Source organism: Perca fluviatilis, chromosome 22 (genome assembly GCF_010015445.1).
Source record: "Perca fluviatilis chromosome 22, GENO_Pfluv_1.0, whole genome shotgun sequence".
In the NCBI taxonomy this organism is placed as follows: domain Eukaryota; kingdom Metazoa; phylum Chordata; class Actinopteri; order Perciformes; family Percidae; genus Perca; species Perca fluviatilis.
In genome coordinates, this window is record NC_053133.1 from 30,119,790 (window position 1) to 30,142,251 (window position 22,462).

The following is a 22,462-nucleotide window of genomic DNA, read 5'->3' on the forward strand; positions in this document are numbered from 1 at the left end:
CTGTGGGGCTGTGTGGCCAGTGCAGGGACTGGGAATCTTGTTCAAGTTGAGGGTCGCATGGATTACACTCAATATCAGCAGATTCTGGAGAACAATGTCCAGGAATCAGTGACAAAGTTGAAGTTGCGTCGGGGCTGGATCTTTCAACAAGACCACGACCCTCAACACTGCTCAAATTCTACTAAGGCATTCATGCAGAGGAACAAGTACAACGTTCTGGAATGGCCATCTCAGTCCCCAGACCTGAATATTATTGAAAATTTGTGGTGTGATTTAAAGCGGGCTGTCGATGCTCGGAAACCATCAAACCTGACTGAACTGGAGATGTTTTGTAAAGAAGAATGGTCCAAAATACCTTCCGCCAGAATCCAGACTCTAATTGGAAGCTATAGAAAGTTATAGAGGCTGTTATTTATGCAAAAGGAGGATGCACAAAATATTTAGTTAATTATTCTTTAGTGGTGCCTAAATTTATGCACATGCCTAATTTAGTTTAAATAATTCTTGCAAACTTTCCATAAATCATATGAACTTTATTTCACTTCTCAAATATCACTGTGTTTGTCTCCTATATGATATATTTAACTGAAATTTCTTATCCAGACAACCAATGATTTATGAAGGAAAATCATGAAAATTTACAGGGGTGCCCAAACTTTTGCATACCACTGTAAGTAGTTAAACTGCATCAGCAAGGTCTCTCCCAGACTAATATTTCAAAGCAGACTGGTGTTTCAAGATGTGCTGTTCAAGCTCTTTTGAAAAAGCACAAAGAAACGGGCAACGTTGAGGATCGTAGACGCAGTAGTCGGCCAAGGAAACTCAGTGCAGCAGATGAAAACCACATCAAGATTATTTCCCTTCGAAATCAGAAGATGTCCAGCAGTGCCATCAGCTCAGAACTGGCAGAAACCATCGGGACCCAGGTACACCCATCTACTGTCTGGAGAAGTCTGGCCAGAAGTGGTCTTCATGGAAGAGTTGCAGCCAAAAAGCCATACTTCTGACATGGAAACAAGACCAAGCGACTCAACTATGCATGAAAACACTTCCATTTTTGAAAGCATTCTTAGTTTACAGCATTTTTTCATACCTGCCTAAAACTTTTGCACAGTAGTGTATATATACACACACACACACACACACACACACACACACACACACACACACACACACACACACACACACACACACACACTCTCTTTCTTTACAGGACATGTCCAACAGCAGAAGTAGTGTAGCTCCCAGCTGTTACTAATGATATGACCTGTATATACCTGTGGTGATGATGTCATCACAGCTGTTACTAATGATATGACCTGTATATACCTGTGGTGATGACATCATCACAGCTGTTACTAATGATATTACCTGTATATATCTGTGGTGATGACATCATCACAGCTGTTACTAATGATATTACCTGTATATATGTTCATTAACTTAATAAACTAATAAAAGTTGAAGTAGTCCGTTAAGTCTATTTTCAGAGATAGTTTTTAGAGATTAGCAGACTGATCAGTGACAGCTGGAGGCTAACAGGACTGGGTGGCTAACACTAGCCTGCTAGCTGTAGCCCCCCCAGCACACAGTAACCATAGCAACGGTACCTGTCTGTGCGGGTGACAACCACCGTTCTGCCACCGGGTGATTCCTCCGCAGCTGTGAAGTGAAACCAACCGGACAAAGAGCCGAAAAACTGTGTTTCACCGGGGCGGACCAAATGATAGCCAAGTATGTATGTTATGGACCTTTATCACAGCAGACATGTTGACTTGTCATAGTAGGAGAAGCACAGCTGAGATTGATAACCTTAACGATGGCTCAGTTCCATCAAGTGTCCCAGTAAGATATTTCAGTGAGTCAGCATGCACAATACCAGGACCTCTCCTAAGTGGAATGCAGCCATCAGTAATGGTTTAATACCAGGACCTCTCCTAAGTGGAATGCAGCCATCAGTAATGGTTTAATACCAGGACCTCTCCTAAGTGGAATGCAGCCATCAGTAATGGTTTAATACCAGGGCCTCTCCTAAGTGGAATGCAGCCATCAGTAATGGTTTAATACCAGGGTCTCTCCTAAGTGGAATGCAGCCATCAGTAATGGTTTAATACCAGGACCTCTCCTAAGTGGAATGCAGCCATCAGTAATGGTTTAATACCAGGACCTCTCCTAAGTGGAATGCAGCCATCAGTAATGGTTTAATACCAGGGTCTCCCTAAGTGGAATGCAGCCATCAGTAATGGTTTAATAAGGACCTCTCTAAGTGGATCAGCCATCATTAATGGTTTAATACAGGACCTCTCAAGTGGAATGACCATCAGTAATGGTTTAATACCAGGACCTCTCCTAAGTGGAATGCAGCCATCAGTAATGGTTTAATACCAGGGCCTCTCCTAAGTGGAATGCAGCCATCAGTAATGGTTTAATACCAGGACCTCTCCTAAGTGGAATGCAGCCATCAGTAATGGTTTAATACCAGGGCCTCTCCTAAGTGGAATGCAGCCATCAGTAATGGTTTAATACCAGGACCTCTCCTAAGTGGAATGCAGCCATCATTAATGGTTTAATACCAGCCTCTCCTAAGTGGAATGCAGCCATCAGTAATGGTTTAATACCAGGACCTCACCTAAGTGGAATGCAGCCATCAGTAATGGTTTAATACCAGGGCCTCTCCTAAGTGGAATGCAGCCATCAGTAATGGTTTAATACCAGGGCCTCTCCTAAGTGGAATGCAGCCATCATTAATGGTTTAATACCAGGACCTCTCCTAAGTGGAATGCAGCCATCAGTAATGGTTTAATACCAGGGCCTCTCCTAAGTGGAATGCAGCCATCAGTAATGGTTTTGAATACACCTGTGCTTTTCCTAATATGACATGTCAACATGTCTGCTGTGAAAAAGGTCTATTACTGAGCTCCTCCACAAAAGTTTTATTTTGGTGGAAAACTAAGAAATACTAGATCCTTACATTGTCGGACTGGTGTCTATACTTGTGGAAACGACCAGATGTCATCCCGTGATAGAAATATAATGAACAAGAGTAAGAAGAATGTCGCTCCTGAAGTCCAGGCAGGTAACGCTCTGATAGCCTCGTGCCACGACTATGCTAGCACTATGTCGACGGTAGAAGTCTCCATCTCAGAAGATTTCCCCCCTCTTCCTGGGACTCTGTGTGATTCCCCAGCTGCAAGAAAAGTCTCTATGTAACTAAACTTGACTCAACACCCCAGGATAATGTTGTTATCTCTATCCTCTCTCAGATTATAAAGGAGAAGGCTGACTCCATAAAAATGCTGGTGAGTGAAAACTCTAAGAAACTTGATGGAAACACACTGAAAATTGAAGGGCTGAAGAAAACTCTAGACTTTGCTTCTCTCAGTGGAGTAATGAGTTCTGGTGTTCTCACTGCTCAGAAAGATCAGCTGGTGTCTCAACGATGAAGAAAAGGTATAATGGTGACAGTCTACACACAGATACAGATCCAAAAGGGCATTTTATTTGCCAAGTGATTAGTTACAACAAGATTGTTTGAATTATTTTCAATGTATATGGGTACAATTCTAATCAAGAAAACATCCAACTATTTGCTGACATAGAGAACAGACTCAAACATTGGTTAAGAAAGTTTTCAAACTCCCATATTTTGCTTGGAGGAGACCTTAAGGTTACTTTAAATTCCCAGATTGATATCTATGCTCCTCTGAGGTGGTTGAGGTCTGCTGACCCGCCTCTTTTCGACTTTTTTTTTTTGTGTGGGGCTGTTTTTTCTCCCCCTTTTTTCGAGGGGGGGGGGTTTTTTTTTTTTTTTTCTCTCTTTTAGAAGGTGTTTTTTTTTCCTCTTTTTTTTTTTTAGGTGTGTTTTTTTTTTTTTTTTTTCTCTTTTTGGGGGAGGTTTTTTTTTTTTTTTTTTTTTTTGTGTTTGTTGTGCGAGGCCAGCTACCACTCCTTGTTCTTGGCTCAAAAATAGGAGAGATGGCGCGTTCTCAGTCGTGGCCCCGAGGTTGTGGAATGAATTGCCTCTGCATGTCAGATTGGCCCCCAGCGTTCACAACTTAAAACTCACTTTTATTCATTGGCCTTTAAACCTGCTTCAGAGTTGTATTCTGCATTTTTTTTCCTGTATGTTATTTGTTTTAAAGGTTTGGTTTGTTACTTGCGTGTTAATAATCATGTCAATGTCCAGCACTGTGGTCAACCTGGTGGTTTTAAATGTGCTTTACAAATAAAGCTGGATTGGATGGTATGAAAACATTAATTTATTTTAGAATATTAAAAGCACACACACATTGACATCCCTTTTGTAAATACATTCTTCATCACAAAGAAAACTGAGTTGGATTTCCAGAAAAGGTAGACAGGTTATTCCACTGTCCCACTTTGCCAGAATATAATCAATACAAAAATTATAGTACACATTGCACATTTTTCTCCCCAAGTTAATACAACTTGTGGCTCTTCTAGCCACTCGACAGAGTATGAAGTGGGTCATGTTGTCCGTATTGGGCGGGAGACGTGTGGGTCCTTGTTGTAAGCCCTTCTCTGGTCCTACCAGTACCTGGGGGAGAGCAGCCTGCTCGGTTGGTGAAGCCAAAAGTAGTCATTTAGATCAAGTCACTCTCGTCATGCCACTGAGCCTCCACATCATTTAGTTTGTCCTCCACGATATCCAGAAAGCAGCAATCTGCCAAATTCTGCACATTTTCCCAAAGGCCTCAAAAGACAGCAGCATTGTAGTAGTAATCTCTGTTTGTCATAAATGCTGGATTTACAGAGAAACAGAGACAGTGAGAATCCTGTATATCCTGCCTTGAGCTCCTGATAGTATTCTTTAGACGGCAGACCTCACTCTGTTTCTCTGTGGGTGGTCTGCAGAGCCCAATCCTGGGGTCCATTCTTCGTACGTTGCTTAAAACATCCGAGATCAAATGACACATCCTAGATGATATCATCGTGCTAATCATGATCTGGCTAATTAGGTTCTTCGAACACACCTGCTGTTGATGATTAGTATAGCTGGATTGAGTTAGTGAGATAATTGCGCGTTCATGCGCTTGTTTAAAAGAGGAGATGTATCGATAGCAGAAACTTTGATCAGCAACGCTGCTATTGGCTGCTCACCGTGGCCAAAGAGCGCACTCAGTTTTTCCACGCAGCAGAGCAAGATCTATTACTGGAAGGGTATGCTGAGTTTGAAACAATAATTAAAACACCAGGGAACACCTCAAAGTCTGCAAAAGCCAGGAGAGAGGGCTGGCAAAAAGAAGCAGACAAATTAAATGCGTAAGTGTTCCATGTTATGGTTATATCACTTATTACAGTATATATTCTTGTATTTTAATTATTTCATAATTGCTTAATGTCAAAGCCAGCTCAGGACCCACTAGAACATGGGAACAAATAAAAGTGAAGTACAAGAATATTCTTCAAACTGGTAAGCTTTTCTACTTCTACTGTTTAGTCTCTTTTACCCAAAAACATTTTAAATGATGTGTGGGTCTGTTTATAACAGCAACCAAGAAAAAGGCGGAGCATAAAAAAACAGGTGGTGGTCCTGCACCCCCACATTATACCCCGGCAGAAGAGCTGGCCCTTCGGGCTAAATACGCCGACCCATTGTGGAGGGCATCCCTGGGGGCAGCTCTCTGGCCTTCCCAACCAGGGACCAGTAACAGCAACACCTTAATTACAGGTAAATGAGTTTTAAATCATCTTGCTACAGTGTAAATAATGTGTTGCTGCATTAAATTAAGTATGTCTATAATCCAAATGGCTGGTACAGTCATTCCAACAGATAAATATTGAGTCAATTGCTTTGACTTGTGAAGGTGAAAACTGCATAACTTAATGTAGTAATGTTTTGCAATATGTTATTGATCATATTTTGGTAACACTTTAGAATAACTACACATAATTCATCATTTATTAAGCATTAGTTAACGATTAGTTAATGGTTTGTTCATGATTACTTATTAATTGTTCATACATAGTTCATCATTAGTAAAGTATTTGTTCACACAATTATAAATGGTTTGTTCATAGTAAATAAGCATATTAGTTAATGTTTTTTTTCATCATTATTAATTAATTGTTCTTACAGAATTCATCATCAGTAAAGCATTTATTCACATAGTTATAAATGGTTTGGTCATAGTAAATAAGCCTATCTTGAAAATATGTTTGTAAGTACATGATTTATACTTAACAAATAATGAAACAACCATTTGGAAATGAAATAATTTTCCCATCATAAACCAGTTACTAACTATTGCTAAATGCTTTGTTCATCATTTGTAAAGCATTGCTCCTATGTTAATTCTCATGAATGAAGCATTTGTGTACACACTCATAAATGGTTTGTTCATAGTAAATAAGGCTCTTGTAAGTTATGTTCATAAATAGAAGTTTGACACTTTCTAAGTATTGCAAAAAACATTAGTGAATTAAATAATTTTCCCTTTATAAACTCTACAAACTAGTAGTAATTTTTTTGTTTATCATTTGTAAAGCATAGTTCCTACATTCATTCTAATCAGTAAAGCATTTGTAAATGCAGTTAGTAAATGGTTGGTCCATAGTAAGTAAGCCCATGTAAAGGTTTATCAGTATATTTTTTAATTATGATGCATTAACCATTTGTAAATTAAGTAATTTTACCATTAAACGTAAACGGTTGTTTATAACTAGGAAGTTAATGATTAACAGACTATCTAGACTTACATTTGTTCATGTCTTAAATAAAATGTTATGATTTAGAAAAGGCCTAAACTAATAGCTTGGGTGTTAACACATCTGTTACAATGCCTGTAAACAATACTGTAATCCGTGATCAACTCATGAGTTACTACTGGTTAGTTAAGTATACTGTGTGAGCCCATCTAAAGTGAGGACTTTCTATGCTTTACAAACCATTTATAAATGAGTTCCAAAGGCTAACAGAACCTGGACACACACATGTATTGCTCTATCTGGACATGCCTTCAGAAATATAGTTAGTGTTAATACATCTTTAACAAGCACTTACAACACATCAATTCATGATTAACCATCTCGCGGGGTTACTAGTGATTAGATGACTACATGGTGTGAGCCATCTAAAGTGAGGACTTTCTATGCTTTACAGAGCATTTATAAATGAGTTGCAAAAGGCTAGCAGATACAACAGAAACACAAGTAAAAAAATATTTGTAACACGTTATTACGATGTAGTAAGAATGTACATTTATGAAATAGCTCCGTTGATATCAGGGTGAATTTGGACCAGAACCAGAAGAAAACTAGATTGTTAAGACAGAATTGAACATCAATAAAGAGACTAGGAAACCAGGATAAAAGTTTGAGAAGTGTATTAATATACACAGAAACATGGCATACACATATACAGATAAAACACAGGAATGAAAAATAACAACTAAAATAATAAAGGTGCGCTCATAAAAGAAACCCTTTTCAGTTCTATGAGCTCAATTGTTCTTTGATGACAAGAGTTCAGAGATGTTCAATGTTGGGGCCCATATGAGTTTGGTTTCTGTTTGTCCCTACCACCATAAAAAAAGTGAAATCCAGGGCAATCCGTATAAGTTCTGAGTCTTGATCCCTGTAGCCGCCACCCAGCCCACTGAACTGGGAATCTCTAACCCCTGGAAGACTCTGGGATCTGAAGAATCAATGTGATCCAATATCTGTCTCTGGACTGGACCTCCCGATGCGTGGCGCTTCTCAAATCTCCACCTCCTCCATCTGTAGATGAGGTAAAATCAGTTCTCTCTATTACTATTCAGAAATAAAATCAATTGCTTAGGCTACAATGAAAATAATTTTTCAGTTAACCCATATTGAAATATCTAAATCTCTATTCAGTTGTACAACCGTTCTAAAATGTCTTCTCTTAAGTATCAAAAGTATACAAATCCCTTTCAGGTATCAAAAGTACATTTATATTAATAGGTAACCTTTATACAAAAACTACATTTCTAATTCAAGTTTTAAGGAACCTACCTTAGTTACATTAACACTATTCTTAATAAAATTGCATAAATTGCATGTAAACATCTCTCAAATTGTATTATTTTCCCATAGCTAAGCTACAGTGTTGTAATTTAGAGAAATTAAGACATGCGTGCTTATTTATCCCTCCCTGCACAGGTAACAGTAAAAAGAATGCACTAAAATTAGCCTCTTTGAGTTACTTCTCCATAAACTCCAGTTAAACAATTAAACACACAACTTGTACTAAAATTCATTCAACAAATACCCACAGCTAGCAGTAGTGTTAAAAGCAACATTACTTTCCATAACCAATAGATAGAATCATTAGCCTTTTCACAGGCAATACGCAGTACTCTGCTAGCCTTTTGTGGCTAATTACCCTATTAGCATATGAATACAGCATCTTAGCTAACCCGTTAGCTTTGTACTATTCTACGTTCTCTTAGCTAATACATCCATGATTAGCACCGATTAGCATGGATGCTGCCACTCGCGGCCTAGTGTTAAGGAATGACTCACCATTTTAATGGAATTCACTGCCTTTAACTCCGTGACGACAGTGGATTCAGACACAGATCTCTTTCGTTCTATTCACAACAAAGCATAGCCAGTATTAGCTAGGATTTAATTCACTAAATGTGTTCTTTTTCTCTTACCGGTGAATAACGGCGCCTACGTTCGGGTTCCGATGTAGCGCCAAAGGGACGTGAGGAGACGTAAAATCTAGAGATCTGACGTAGCCTAGTTGATAGCTGATTGGTCAGCTCACAGGCCCGAGTTCACCCATTGGCTTATTTACAAGCCCATCAAAGCTAAGGGAAAGTAAATCGTTTTCCACTATTTTCTCCCATATCTCTTACAACTACTTTTGACCATATTTTAATAACAGAAGAAACAAAATGAATGTCTCAAAATAAAATAAAATATAGGGGTGTCATTATTGTTAACTTTGATGGGCTTGTAAATAAGCCAATGGGTGAACTTGGGTCTGTGAGTTTACCAATCAGCTATCAACTAGGCTTGTTTGTTGAGCTCTATATTCACGTCCCCTCACGTCCCTTTAGGCGCTGCATCGGAACGTCATATAAGCCTGTTGTCATTCACTCGGTAAGAGAAAAAGAACGACATTTAGTGAATTAAATCCGATCTAATACTGGCTATGCTTTGTTGTGAATAGAACGAAAGAGATCTGTGTCTGAATCCACTGTCGTCACGGAGTTAAAGGCAGTGAATTCCATTAAAATGGTGAGTAATTCCTTAACAATAGGTTCGCTAGCATCCATGCTAATCGGTGCTAATCATGGATGTATTAGCTAAGAGAACGGTGCTAATAGTGCAAAGCTAACGGGTTAGCTAAGATGCTGTATTCATATGCTAATAGGGTAATTAGCCACAAAAGGCTAGCGGAGTACTGTATATTTCCTGTGAAAAGGCTAATGATTCTATCTATTGGTTATGGAAAGTAATGTTGCTTTTCAACACTACTGCTAGCTGTGGGTATTTGTTGAATGAATGTTAGTACAAGTTGTGTGTTTAATTGTTTAACTGGAGTTTATGGAGAAGTAACTCAAAGAGGCTAATTTTTAGTGCATTCTTTCTACTGTTAGCTGGGCAGGGAGGGATAAATAAGCATACATGTCTTAATTTCTCTAAATTACAACACTGTAGCTTAAGTTATGGGAAAAAATACAATTTGAGAGATGTTTACATGCAATTTATGCAATTATATTAAGAATAGTGTTAATGCTACTAATGTAGGTTCCTTAAAACTTGAATTAGAAATGTAGTTTTTGTATAAAGGGTACCTATTAATATAAATGTACTTTTGATACCTGAAAGGGATTTGTATACTTTTGATACTTAAGAGAAGACATTTTAGAACGGTTGTACAACTGAATAGAGATTTAGATATTTCAATATGGGTTAACTGAAAAATTATTTTCATTGTAGCCTAAGCAATTGATTTTATTTCTGAATAGTAATAGAGAGAACTGATTTTACCTCATCTACAGGTGGAGGAGGTGGAGATTTGAGAAGCGCCATACGGGAGGTCCAGTCCAAGACAGATATTGGATCACATTGATTCTTCAGATCCCAGAGTCTTCCAGGGGTTAGAGATTCCCAGTTCAGTGGGCTGGGTGGGCAGCTACAGGATCGAGACTCAGAACTTTACGGATTGCCCTGGATTCCTTCTTTATGGTGGTAGGACAAGCAGAAACCAAACTCATATGGGCCGCTAACATTCTCTGAACTCTTGTCATCAAAGAACAATTGAGCTCATAGAACTGAAAAGGGTTTCTTTTATGAGCGCCTTTATTATTTTAGTTGTTATTTTTCATTCCTGTGTTTTATCTGTATATGTGTATGCCATGTTTCTGTGTATATTAATACACTTCTCAAACTTTATCCTGGTTTCCTAGTCTCTTTATTGATGTTCAATTCTCGGGTCTTAACAATCTAGTTTTCTTCTGGTTCTGGTCCAAATTCACCCTGATATCAACGAGCTATTTCATAAATGTACATTCTTACTACATCGTAGCAAGTTACAAATACTTTTTTTACTTGTGTTTCTGTTGTATCTGCTAGGCCTTTGCAACTCATTTATAAATGCTCTGTAAAGCATAGAAAGTCCTCACTTTAGATGGGCTCACACCATGTAGTCATCTAATCACTAGTAACTCATGAGTTAATCATGGATTGATGTGTTGGTAAGTGCTTGTTAAAGATGTATTAACACTAACTATATTTCTGAAGGCATGTCCAGATAGAGCAATACATGTGTGTGTCCAGGTTCTGTTAGCCTTTGGAACTCATTTATAAATGGTTTGTAAAGCATAGAAAGTCCTCACTTTAGATGGGCTCACACAATATACTTAACTAACCAGTAGTAACTCATGAGTTGATCACGGATTACATTATTGGTAAGTATTTGTAACAGATGTGTTAACACCCAAGCTATTAGTTTAGGCCTTTTTCTAAATCATAACATTTTATTTAAGACATGAACAAATGTAAGTCTAGATAGTCTGTTAATCATTAACTTCCTAGTTATAAACAACCGTTTACGTTTAATGGTAAAATTACTTAATTTACAAATGGTTAATGCATCATGTAGGAATTATTAAAAAATATACTGATAAACCTTTTACATGGGCTTACTTACTATGGACCAACCATTTACTAACTGCATTTACAAATGCTTTACTGATTAGAATGAATGTAGGAACTATGCTTTACAAATGATAAACAAATAAATTACTACTAGTTTGTAGAGTTTATAAAAGGGAAAATTATTTAATTCACTAATGGTTTTTGCAATACTTAGAAAGTGTCAAACTTCTATTTATGAACATAACTTACAAGAGCCTTATTTACTATGAACAAACCATTTATGAGTGTGTACACAAATGCTTCATTCATGAGAATTAACATAGGAGCAATGCTTTACAAATGATGAACAAAGCATTTAGCAATAGTTAGTAACTGGTTTATGGTGGGAAAATTATTTCATTTCCAAATGGTTGTTTCATTATTTGTTAAGTATAAATCATGTACTTACAAACATATTTTTCAAGATAGGCTTATTTACTATGACCAAACCATTTATAACTATGTGAATAAATGCTTTACTGATGATGAATTCTGTAAGAACAATTAATTAATAATGATGAAAAAAACCATTAACTAATAGGCTTATTTACTATGAACAAACCATTTATAATTGTGTGAACAAATACTTTACTAATGATGAACTATGTATGAACAATTAATAAGTAATCATGAACAAACCATTAACTAATCGTTAACTAATGCTTAATAAATGATGAATTATGTGTAGTTATTCTAAAGTGTTACCGAAACATCATGTTCTACCAAGAAGACCTGGAGCGCTGTGGTCTGGATGTCACAGAGGCCTCGCTGTACTCAGGAGTTTGTTCAGAGATCTTCAAAAGAGAGAGTGTGATCTTCCAGAAAACAGTCTACTGCTTCGTTCATCTGAGCGTTCAGGAGTTTCTGGCTGCAGTCTACCTGTTCCACTGTTACACCAACAGGAACACACAGGTACTGGAGGACTTCCTGGGAGAAGACTTCGTACAGGCACTCAGCCAAGTCTTTTCCCAAGAAGATTTCTAAGTCTTTTGGGAAGAAAGATTGCCATGGTGAAAGTGACAATGACAATTACCCATCACTGGATATCTCTTCCCTGAAAGAGAGCCATGGAGAAATCCCTTGAAAGTAAAAATGGCCACCTGGACCTGTTTGTCCGCTTCCTACATGGCCTCTCTCTGGAGTCCAACCAGAGACTCTTAGGAGGCCTGCTGGGTCAGACAGACAACGGTCCAGAAATCATCCAGAGAGCCATCAACAACCTGAAGGAGATGAAGAAGACCAATATCTCTCCTGACAGAAGCATCAACATCTTCCACTGTCTGACGGAGATGAACGACCACTCAGTCCATCAGGAGATCCAAATGTTCCTGAAGTCAAAGAACCGATCATGGAAGGAGATCCACTGCTCAGCAAAGAAGAGACTCTCTGTGATTCAGTGCTCAGCTCTGGCCTACATGCTGCAGATGTCAGAGGAGGTTCTGGATGAGTTGGACCTGGGGCAGTACAACACATCAGATGAGGGACGACTGAGACTGGTTCCAGCTGTGAGGAACTGCAGAAAGGCTCGGTAAGTCCAGATGTGATTATCAAAACAATAAATCAATGTAAAGCTGAAGCCATCAGTATTAGAGTAAAGATACACACTTCACACACATTTAGATTATAAATCATACATGAGACTGTTCTTAATCAAACCCCAAAAATATGATTTTTATATCCCCCAATAGTTTTGGTGATATTTGTATTTCTGTAAAACAGCTCTTAAACATCAGTAACAGTTTATTTATTTATTTTATGTATTTATTTGACAGGGGCAATGCACAGCTCCTTAGCAGTACCAGAATTAGCTATAAGCTAATTTTCATCTGTAGTCCCTGGGCAGGAAACAGAGAATATCATCTCTGTCAAAAGGGAAATCTAACACAGTAGTAAAAAATGCTAACACAGTAGTAAACGACAACAATACAATTTCACAGGATTAAAACGTGCCCACTACAACAACAAACAACAAAAACCACAACACAAAAACACTACTTTGACAAAAAGAACCACAACATGTACACAACAGCAACAATACAATTTCACAACATTAAAACACCACAACAATAGAACCAACAATAAAATCACAACATTTAGACACCACCACAACAGGACTTCACTACATAAAGATTGTACTGCACAGTTGGTTGTCCCAGTTCTCCTCCCAGTGCCTGAACACAGTGACATAAACTCATTTAAAGGCGGAGCGGCCAGATCACTGATTACTTTATAGACTAGACTAACATCAGCAATAAACACAAAACCGTCAAAGGTCATGAGATTATGTTTTTGGATTATGTTACAATTGTGATAACTTGATGGCTTTTTGTCCAATGCCTTGAGTGTTTGTTCATAAAGTGTTTGCAGTGGAGCAAGTGTTTTTTTACAGCATGTGACCAGCTTGTATGATATGAGTGAACAAATCACTGAGTGCATAAAAAGTTGTGCTGCATGTAAGGGGAGCTGATTTCTAATATATCTAAAGTTCATTAAATAAGACCTGTTTCACATGTTTCCATGACAGCTGTGAGTCCACAATTATTCCCAAATATTTAAAATGTGACACAGTCTTAGATCCTTTCCCCTTTTTTTCTATTATTAAAATACATACAGTTCAGGCGAGAGTTGTCTGCAGAGAATTATCAAGATTGCAGAAAAAATCATTGGTTGCCCCTCCCCTCCCTGAGATATTGCACTCAGCCACACTCTCTCAAGAGCCAAGAACATCATCAAGGACAATACTCAACCTGTTTCAATTTTTACCCTCTGGTAGGCATTATAAGTCTATACAATGCAGCACAACCAGATTTAAAAACAGCTTCTTCCCAAATGCAATACACTGCATGAAAATTGGGATTTTCGTCCCCATAAACGCCCAGAAATCTCCCTAATTTCCGGCAGTTAATGAAAATTTAAACCCTGTGAACATTGCGTTTGTCTGTGCCACATATTGACGAAAATGAACCATGACATATGTGGAGAGTTCCCGCGGAGGTGCTAATGGCTCTAATAAGCATATGAACAGCAGCGACACCTCCCCTGGCCAGAGAGTGTCTGGCCTCGCATGAATTTCTTCACTCAGGTATTGGCTGAAACCACTACTTTTAAACAACTCGTGATTGGTTGGCAGATCACTGCTAACCAATCACTGTTGGTCACCCACTAGTGGTCAATATATATATATATATATATATATATATATATATATATATATATATATATATATATATTTATTTATTTATTTAATTTATCATTCATATGATATGCTATTATGTTGTATATTCCTGTGTGGAACGATGTGACAGTTATCTAGTCATGGTATTACTTTTTCATTTAAAGCCAACCCCCTTTCTCCCTCTAGATAACCCTCGCCCTCTAAGCCCTCTTTTGCCGTACAGCCGTTACAGATACTGTCAGCGGAGCGGATGGTTAAGCCTATATTAAAGGAGTTATTTCAGATACTTCCCTATGGTTAATAGCGTAGGTATTGAAACATAGGTTAAAATATTATAAATATTGTATTATAGATATTAATAGGTTCAAAGGAATTAATTGAAATACTTCCCTATGGTTTAGATTATTTTTAGAGAGACACACACACCCCCGCATTCACGGGTTCTCGCTACAGTGGAAACCCGATGACGAGACAAGAGGCTTTTGATTGACAACCTAGATGTCCCCCGTATGTGAAATACACAGCACACAGAAGATCTTTACAACCAAACAATTACAATTGATTACTCACACTCGGACAGACACTTCTGCCTCGGTCACAGAAGCTTCCGATCAGCTGGAGGATCAAAGGTCTGCTTGTCAGGTCGGTCCCCGGGGTTGCTGCAAACCGCACGGTTAAAGAGGAGGCCCCGACTTCCCCTTCCCACTTCCAAGTGGCAAAAAAGAAGAAAAAGGAAAAGAAAAAGGGAAAAAGTCTTCTAAAAGAGCAAAAAATGACTCACAAGGTTTTTTGGGTCACCTTGCTCAAGACGAACACAGGTGGTTTTATTATTTTTTTTAAAAAAAGCAAAAAGTTAACAAGCAAACAAAATAAATGAAAAAATTAACAGAGTTCAATCACTCAAAAATGCTCTAAAACACAGGAGGTCCCTACAGCAAGGGTATCGGTCAAGAGAGCAGAAAACGAGCCTGAGGGGACGCTTTTTGGCAAAGCACCCATTTGTACATTTCTTGGGGTTCAACCCCCCATCACAGCGAGGTGTGTTTTATCACCTTTGTTTTCACCTTACATGGTAATACAGTCTTAAAGCAAGCATCAGGTTGGATAAACGTAAAAACATCTCATATGACGATATTTCCCATATGCATATGCATGTTGCTATCTAACATAGAATCTAACGGCTCGGTTCATCACTAGGTCAAAGCAGTAACCTTTTCCTTCCCTCTGTGCACCCAGAGCCTAGCCCCCAAGTGCAAGTATACAGGGCCCCAACAGCACTTCCTCTTTCCAGCTGTGCAGGTTCAGACAGACAGTTACACAAAGCAATTCATGCATCTGAGGCCTCTGGCGAACACTTCCTCTCTACGGCTGCAGGGTCAAACAGGCAGCTTTAAACAGTAGTTCACACTGTAATGTCTCTAAGCATGTTAAACATAAAAACTCAACATAAAAACATAAAACCTCAGCATGATTATATTTTTAAAAGCACATTAGCACTCATAAACCAAAATCAAACACAGTATTATAGTTTCAAGAGCAGAAATATATTGTAGCTGTTTTGGGTTAATACAAATGCATTTCAAAAAGCAAATGGATTTCAAAGGGCAGGAGTATAATTTTTTATTGTTTTTTGGATTTTCACATACTCTTCGTTCAACACCTGTCATTGTTATGCTATGGACTACACTATTGAGAATGTGGAGATGACGTCACTACACAGCGCCCCGCCCCCTTCCGCCATTTTGGGAGGATACCAGCCAGAACTGCTCATTGTTTGTGTTGGTAGCAGAGGAGGTTGTCGCAATTCCTCACTATTATTAAATGCTTGGAAAACACTGCTTTGTAAAAAAAAGAAATGCTCCAGTGTCTCACAAGATTGTCGTGGAAACCATAGGAACCATGTGTTAAAGTTTTTTTCGTTTACCTACATGGAAAAAGCATGAAGGAGAGCATGTCTCCGATGTGACAAGGAGACGTCGGATTTCTTGGGTGGCTGCAATTAGAAGAAAGGACCTTTCTCTGGTCCAGCACAGAGACACCACACTGACTGGAAAGGATCCCTCCAGAGATAGACCTTTTAGTTAAAGAGTAAGATCCTTTTAGTTTAACATGAAACAGCCCCGAAATCACCATCACCAAACTCCACCAGACTCCATGTAAATAATCAGGACTTTTAGTGTGTATAGAGCCAGCATATTTCCACCAGACTCCATGTAAATAATCAGGACTTTTAGCGTGTATAGAGCCAGCATATCTCCACCAGACTCCATGTAAATAATCAGGACTTTTAGCGTGTATAGAGCCAGCATATCTCCACCAAACTCCATGTAAACAATCAGGACTTTTAGCATGTATAGAGCCAGCATATCTCCACCAGACTCCATGTAAATAATCAGGACTTTTAGCGTGTATAGAGCCAGCATATCTCCACCAGACTCCATGTAAATAATCAGGACTTTTAGCGTGTATAGAGCCAGCATATCTCCACATGTAAATGGGTGAATTAAGGGTTTATTTCAACCCAACCAGAGTGGTGATTGTTGGAAGAGTGGAAAGATTAACCAAGACGGCTTTGATAGTTTTATTTAGTTTCTGTCCACTTTGACCGAAGTGTGTTTTATGATGATAAAAGTCCTGATTATTTACATGGAGTCTGGTGGAGTTTGGTGATGGGGGATTTTCGGGACTGTTTCATGTTAAACTAAAATGATCTTACTCTTTAACTAAAAGGTCTATCTCTGTAGGGATCCTTTCCATAATGTTGTCAGACACTTAGAGTTTGTCAGAGGCAAAAAATGAACTTTTAGTGGACACTAACTGATTAATATACTGGACCAGTTTCAGAGATTGTTGTTCCTATCAGTTTGTCCCTGTAAGGGCCCTTTTCTTTTGCTGCCTTCTTCTTAATTTTCAAACAAGAAAGGAGAAAACAGTAAAAGTTACTTACACACAATTATGCCGTCATTGTCAGCATCATGTAAATCTGGGCTTGCAGACATAGCTCTGAGGAAATAGGTCATGGCCTCATTATGAGGTGAGGTGAGTCTGTGAAAACAAAATGTATGGTTAAGATTGGTCTATTAACATATATATATTTCCTTATACAGCAGAATGAAAGCATATTCTTGAAATCTCACCCTTGCTCCAGTTCGTAGCGCCTGCTACAATTTGTCTCCAAAGTTGTGAAGACGGTGTACTGCTTCATGTAAATTATAAGACCAAAAACATACACTTTTATGAAGCAACTTACACTGGCCCCGCTTAGCTCTGCCTAATAATAAATCATGCTGAAAGCAGCCAGGAGCACAGCTCTGTGCTGCTCGCGTTTAAATTTGCAATCATGGTGGGATTTAAAACATTATTGTCAAAGTCTAAGTAGCCTGTTTAACATCCAAAGGCCGTCATTGTACAGAGTTAATAAACAGTACAGACTAGCTCGCCGTTTCATTAATAATCATATACTTTCGTTGTCTTTTCATTTTTTGTGGGTGCTTTACGGAGCTCCGGAGGTGATATGGATGGAAGAAAAAAGAAACGCTCCGTACATCTGGAACAACTCCTGTGTGTTTCCTTTTTAGGTGCGTGGTTGTGCTCCCGTGATAAGCAAGTGACATTTGACAGAGTGAACAGACAACTCTTTTACCAGTTGGCCTGAAATACTCCCATACAAGCTTTTGCTCTAAGGAGGATTCATCTTCCTCCACTATTTTTCAAATCAAAGCAGTAAAGGGTGGGGGTGGGGGGCACAGCACACAAAATGGTGTGGAGGTGAATTACAGTAAGTTTTAATGGAATACTGTGAAAGTTTAATAACGATAGGACAATTGAAGTCCAGATTATGAGGCCATTTCAGAGCCAACAGCTTTATATGCCATGGATATGTGAATATGGTGCTGAATTTGCCAGTATTTTAAGAAGACAAATGGTTGGGACCTTGTCATGCAATGACACAGCTGATATGCTTTATGTGAAGCACAGTGTTTTGGTGTCAGCAGAAAGACTTCTCTTAGAAGACTGTACAGTGGTGCCTGTGTCAGACAATCTTGGATGAGCAAGACCAAAGAAATGGTTACTGTAGTCATGCCACTATGCACAGTTGTTTAGCTCTAGGAGGCTGTGATGTTGTTTGCATGGAATGCACATTTTACCTTTGTAAAATTGTTGAAATAAATTGTTTTGTGTATCTTTTTCACATAACATTGGCCATTGCTAATGACATACACAGTAATTAATCTAGCATACTTTCATTAAATAAATTAATTCAAGCTAAAATGTAAGAGTCTATAATTAGGCTATACTGAGCTTGATCTATATATACACATGTCACCTGGGGTAAAACTCCCCCTGCTACCCTGATTTGCACTTGCATAGCTCACAGCATTTTCATTTACATGTTAAAGCCTCCCCTAGAATTAGGGGGAGGGGGAGTCATGAGGGGACAACTGCTAAGCAAGGCCCACTTCAATTTCTGACAATTCACGTCAGTTTTTGGTGTTGTCTGTAAATTGCCATGTGCAGTCGTAAACCTGAACTTCGATGACAATCTAAAGTGCCGCTTACTGACGAAAATCCCACTTTTCATGCAGTGATAGTTTCCCTAAACAAATGTATTTAGACAAACCCAGTTACTCACTGTTAACTACTGCACTTTGATACTTGCACTTGTCTGATCATTGCTCTTTTACTGTTTTTATTCTGTTTTTATATGTCCTGTAAGGATTATTTATTGTATTTATTGTATGCACCCAGTGGAGTAGCGCTCCTGATTTTGCTGTATTGTAAAGTATAATGACAATAAAGGGATTCATTTCAATTTCAATTCAAGTAATGCAGCACAGGAGACATCGAGAATAATTGCAAATCAAAATCATAATGAATTCAGATGAATCTGGTGAACAGGTAGAGAATGGCAATGAAAGGGCTGGAGAAAGAGGAAATGTGACAGAATAAGAGGGCTGATGTTATGATGATCCACAACAGGATAATGACACTCTACTCATTTTAGGGAAAATATCATTGATTAGGACATAGTAATGTTGAGCTACACATTTAAAACATCAACACACTAATTAGATTATGAATGGATTTGAATATATTTCATTTGTTTTTCATTCAGATTGAGGAGCTGCAGTTTGTCAGAGATCAGCTGTGCTTCTCTGGCCTCAGTTCTGAAGTCCAACCCTCCCATCTGAGAGAGCTGGACCTGATGGACAACAAGAACCTGAAGGATTCAGGAGTGAAGCTGCTGTGTGCTGGATTGGAGAGTCCAAACTGTAGACTGGAGACTCTGAGGTCAGTTCATGTATTTTGTTCTTGTACAGTGTAATGTTTTAAATTTAAATCAATAACAGAAGTTATAAATTTCTTCTTGTTGAAGTTTGCTTGTTTTTCTGTGTTTGAGTACAAATCACAACAACTTTTTGTTTGTTTTCAGTTTGTCAGTCTGAACAGTTTGTCTCCAGATGTAGTCTGGACTCAAACTGGATCAGTGTTTCTTAGAAAACTTTAAGATTTATTCTTTAATGTGCTGCAAAATTAAATCAATATTCAAACATAGTTTAACATGTGAAGTTTAAGATGATGAAGATGAAGATGTTTAACCTGTTGTTGTAACAACAGGTGATACCTCACGATGTGTCTGATGCTTCCGGTCAGAAAATTATGCAATTTTGTGTTCTGACAGCAAAAAGGTGCATGAATGATGCACCTGTCCATGTTTCAGTCTTTACTTAGTTAATTTTTTATTATATCTTATTCATGTATTTAAATGTCAATTTTCTTTTATTCTAACCGAAATTACACAATTTACATTTTAAGAGGCAGAGGAATGAAATTAAAGTCACAAAAGTACCTTTGTTTAATGTATTATATCTTTTTCTAAATATGTGTGGAAAGAAAGCAAAACATGATTGCATTAATATCAAAACTACAATAAAAACTAATTTTAAACAATACTCATTGTACAGGAAAACTCATTGATTAGGACTGAAGTGAAGTGCTACAATTTAAAACATCAACACTTATATTCCTTATTCAGATTGTGGAACTGTGGTTTGTCAGAGATCAGCTGTGCTTCTCTGGCCTCAGCTCTGAAGTCCAACCCCTCCCATCTGAGATATATGGACCTGAGCTTCAACAACCTAAAGGATTCAGGAGTGAAGCTGCTGTGTGGTTTTCTGGAGAGGCCAAATTGTAGACTGGAAACTCTGAAGTCAGTTCATGTATTTTTGTACAGTGTATATGTATTAAATGTAAATCCATAACATAAGTTTTAAATTTATATCAGTTCACTTATTTTCTGTTTTTGAGTAGAAATCACAACAACTCCTTGTTTGTTTTCAGTTTATCACCATATGTAGTCAGGACTCAAACTTGTTTGTCAGAAAACTGAGATTTATTCTTCAATGTACTGCAAAATCGAAAAAAAACTTTTACAATTGTTTTTACATGTGAAACACATTCATAATTAAAACCATAAAAGGAATAGGGCTGTACAATTTGTAGAAAAGTCATATTGTGATTTACAATACTATAAATGCAAAAGAATGCACCAAAAACTAAAACTTTTAAATGTGTTTTTCTCAACTTGAACATACAAATAAAATATAAATAGAAAATACTTAATATGTATGCCAATAAGAATTAAAGGGATGCAAATAAAGTCACAAAAGTACCTTTGTTTAATGTAATATATCATATCTTTTTATAAATATATGTGACCTAGGATAAGCTTTTTTGAAGACCTTTTGTCGGGCAGGTGCATTGAATATGACCAAAGGTCACAGATCAGGAGCTTAGATAGAATCCCTAGCACTGACCATTATGCAAGTGATTATTTATTACAAAATACAACGTTTCGGTTTGACATCTTCATCATCAAATGTGTGGAAAGAAACAAAACATGATAGCATTAATATTTAAACTGCACTGCATATATAACTAATTTTAAACAATACTCATTTTAGGGGAAATATCATTGATTAGGAAAAAGTAATGTTGATCTACACATTTAAAACCTCAGCACATCTGATTGGATTATTAATAGATTTTTATCTTCATTTATACTTCTTTCAGATTGATGAGCTGCAGTTTGTCAAAGATCAGTTGTGCTCTTCTGGTCTCAGCTATGAAGTCCAACCCCTCCCATCTGAGAGAGCTGAACCTGAGTATCAACTACCTGAAGGATTCAGACGTGAAGCTGCTGTGTGATCTGAAGGAGAGTCCAGAATGTAGACTGGAGACTCTAAAGTAAGTAGAGAGTTGGATTAAGATTAAGTGGATTAAGTTACTGCTGGTTTCAGCAGTAACTAAACACAGTTAGTATTTGGGATGTAACAATACACTCAACTCACAATTAGATACGATTCCCAACTTGAAGTTCACGATACGATTTTCTCACAATTTTTTAATGGATTGAGTTGTAGACAAATTACTGAAAAATATTCCTTTATTTCTATAAACTACAAAATAACAGATGTGTCCTCTTTTCAAAAGTTACACTGAAACTGTATTTTATCTTAAATAACAAATTAAATACAAATAATTTAAGATTAGAGAGCGGTTTGTTTATTGTTAAGTCCATATGTCAAATTTAAATGATTTATTTAAAATGTAAGCATGTTCACCAGTTATTTGCTGTGAAACAACAAAAAGAAGAACCACTAAATGGCAGAAGGGTATTTTTCACAACATTAAATGCTACAACCTGACGAGCTAGACTAGCGTCCCGTTTCAGTTGTTGTTCTGACAGCAGCAGTGTCCACGTTGTCTCATAGCTCAAATAGTCTCCTCTGTGTCTTTAGCTGCACACTGTTGGAACCCTTTCCAGTGAAATACGCACGTTAGACCATTTAGCTGTCAGCATTTTAATCATGTTTAAGCCAGCTTCTAACTAACAGTAGGCTAATATTAACGTTACCTGCTTTGTAATGTTAACTAGCATCTCGCCATAGGCCATTTGAAAATTGCATCGTGATACATTTATCTCAACCAGTTGTAATGTTTACACATATAAATTGATTTTGTAGAGAGACATAAAACTGTCCAACCATCAAATCTGATCTCTAAGTGTTTGTTCTCTCATTTCAACACTAAACAACTGATCAGTTCATCTTTGTCACAGCTCTGAGATCAGTCTGACTGAAGCCT

The 22,462-nt window shown here is 37.7% G+C and overlaps 2 protein-coding genes across 2 annotated transcripts in view; both read left to right on the plus strand.

The window, feature by feature from the left end:
- The window catches only part of LOC120552612, a 254,426-nt gene that overhangs the window by 161,421 nt on the left and 70,543 nt on the right, over positions 1 to 22,462 (plus strand).
- LOC120552623 (NLR family CARD domain-containing protein 3-like) lies at positions 12,204 to 19,543 on the plus strand. Its single transcript, XM_039790807.1, has 2 exons — positions 12,204 to 12,667; positions 19,431 to 19,543. The coding sequence occupies exons 1-2, from the start codon at positions 12,207 to 12,209 to the stop codon at positions 19,504 to 19,506; spliced, it is 537 nt and encodes a 178-aa protein (XP_039646741.1). The 5' UTR covers positions 12,204 to 12,206; the 3' UTR covers positions 19,507 to 19,543.

What these genes read in the sequence shown, in the direction of transcription:
- LOC120552623 (XM_039790807.1), top strand. Translation starts at nt 12,207, where the DNA reads ATGGAGAAATCCCTTGAAAGTAAAAATGGCCACCTGGACCTGTTTGTC. An exon ending in AGGAACTGCAGAAAGGCTCG is followed by an intron (nt 12,668 to 19,430) that starts GTAAGTCCAGAT and finishes TTTTTCATTCAG; the next exon opens with ATTGAGGAGCTGCAGTTTGT.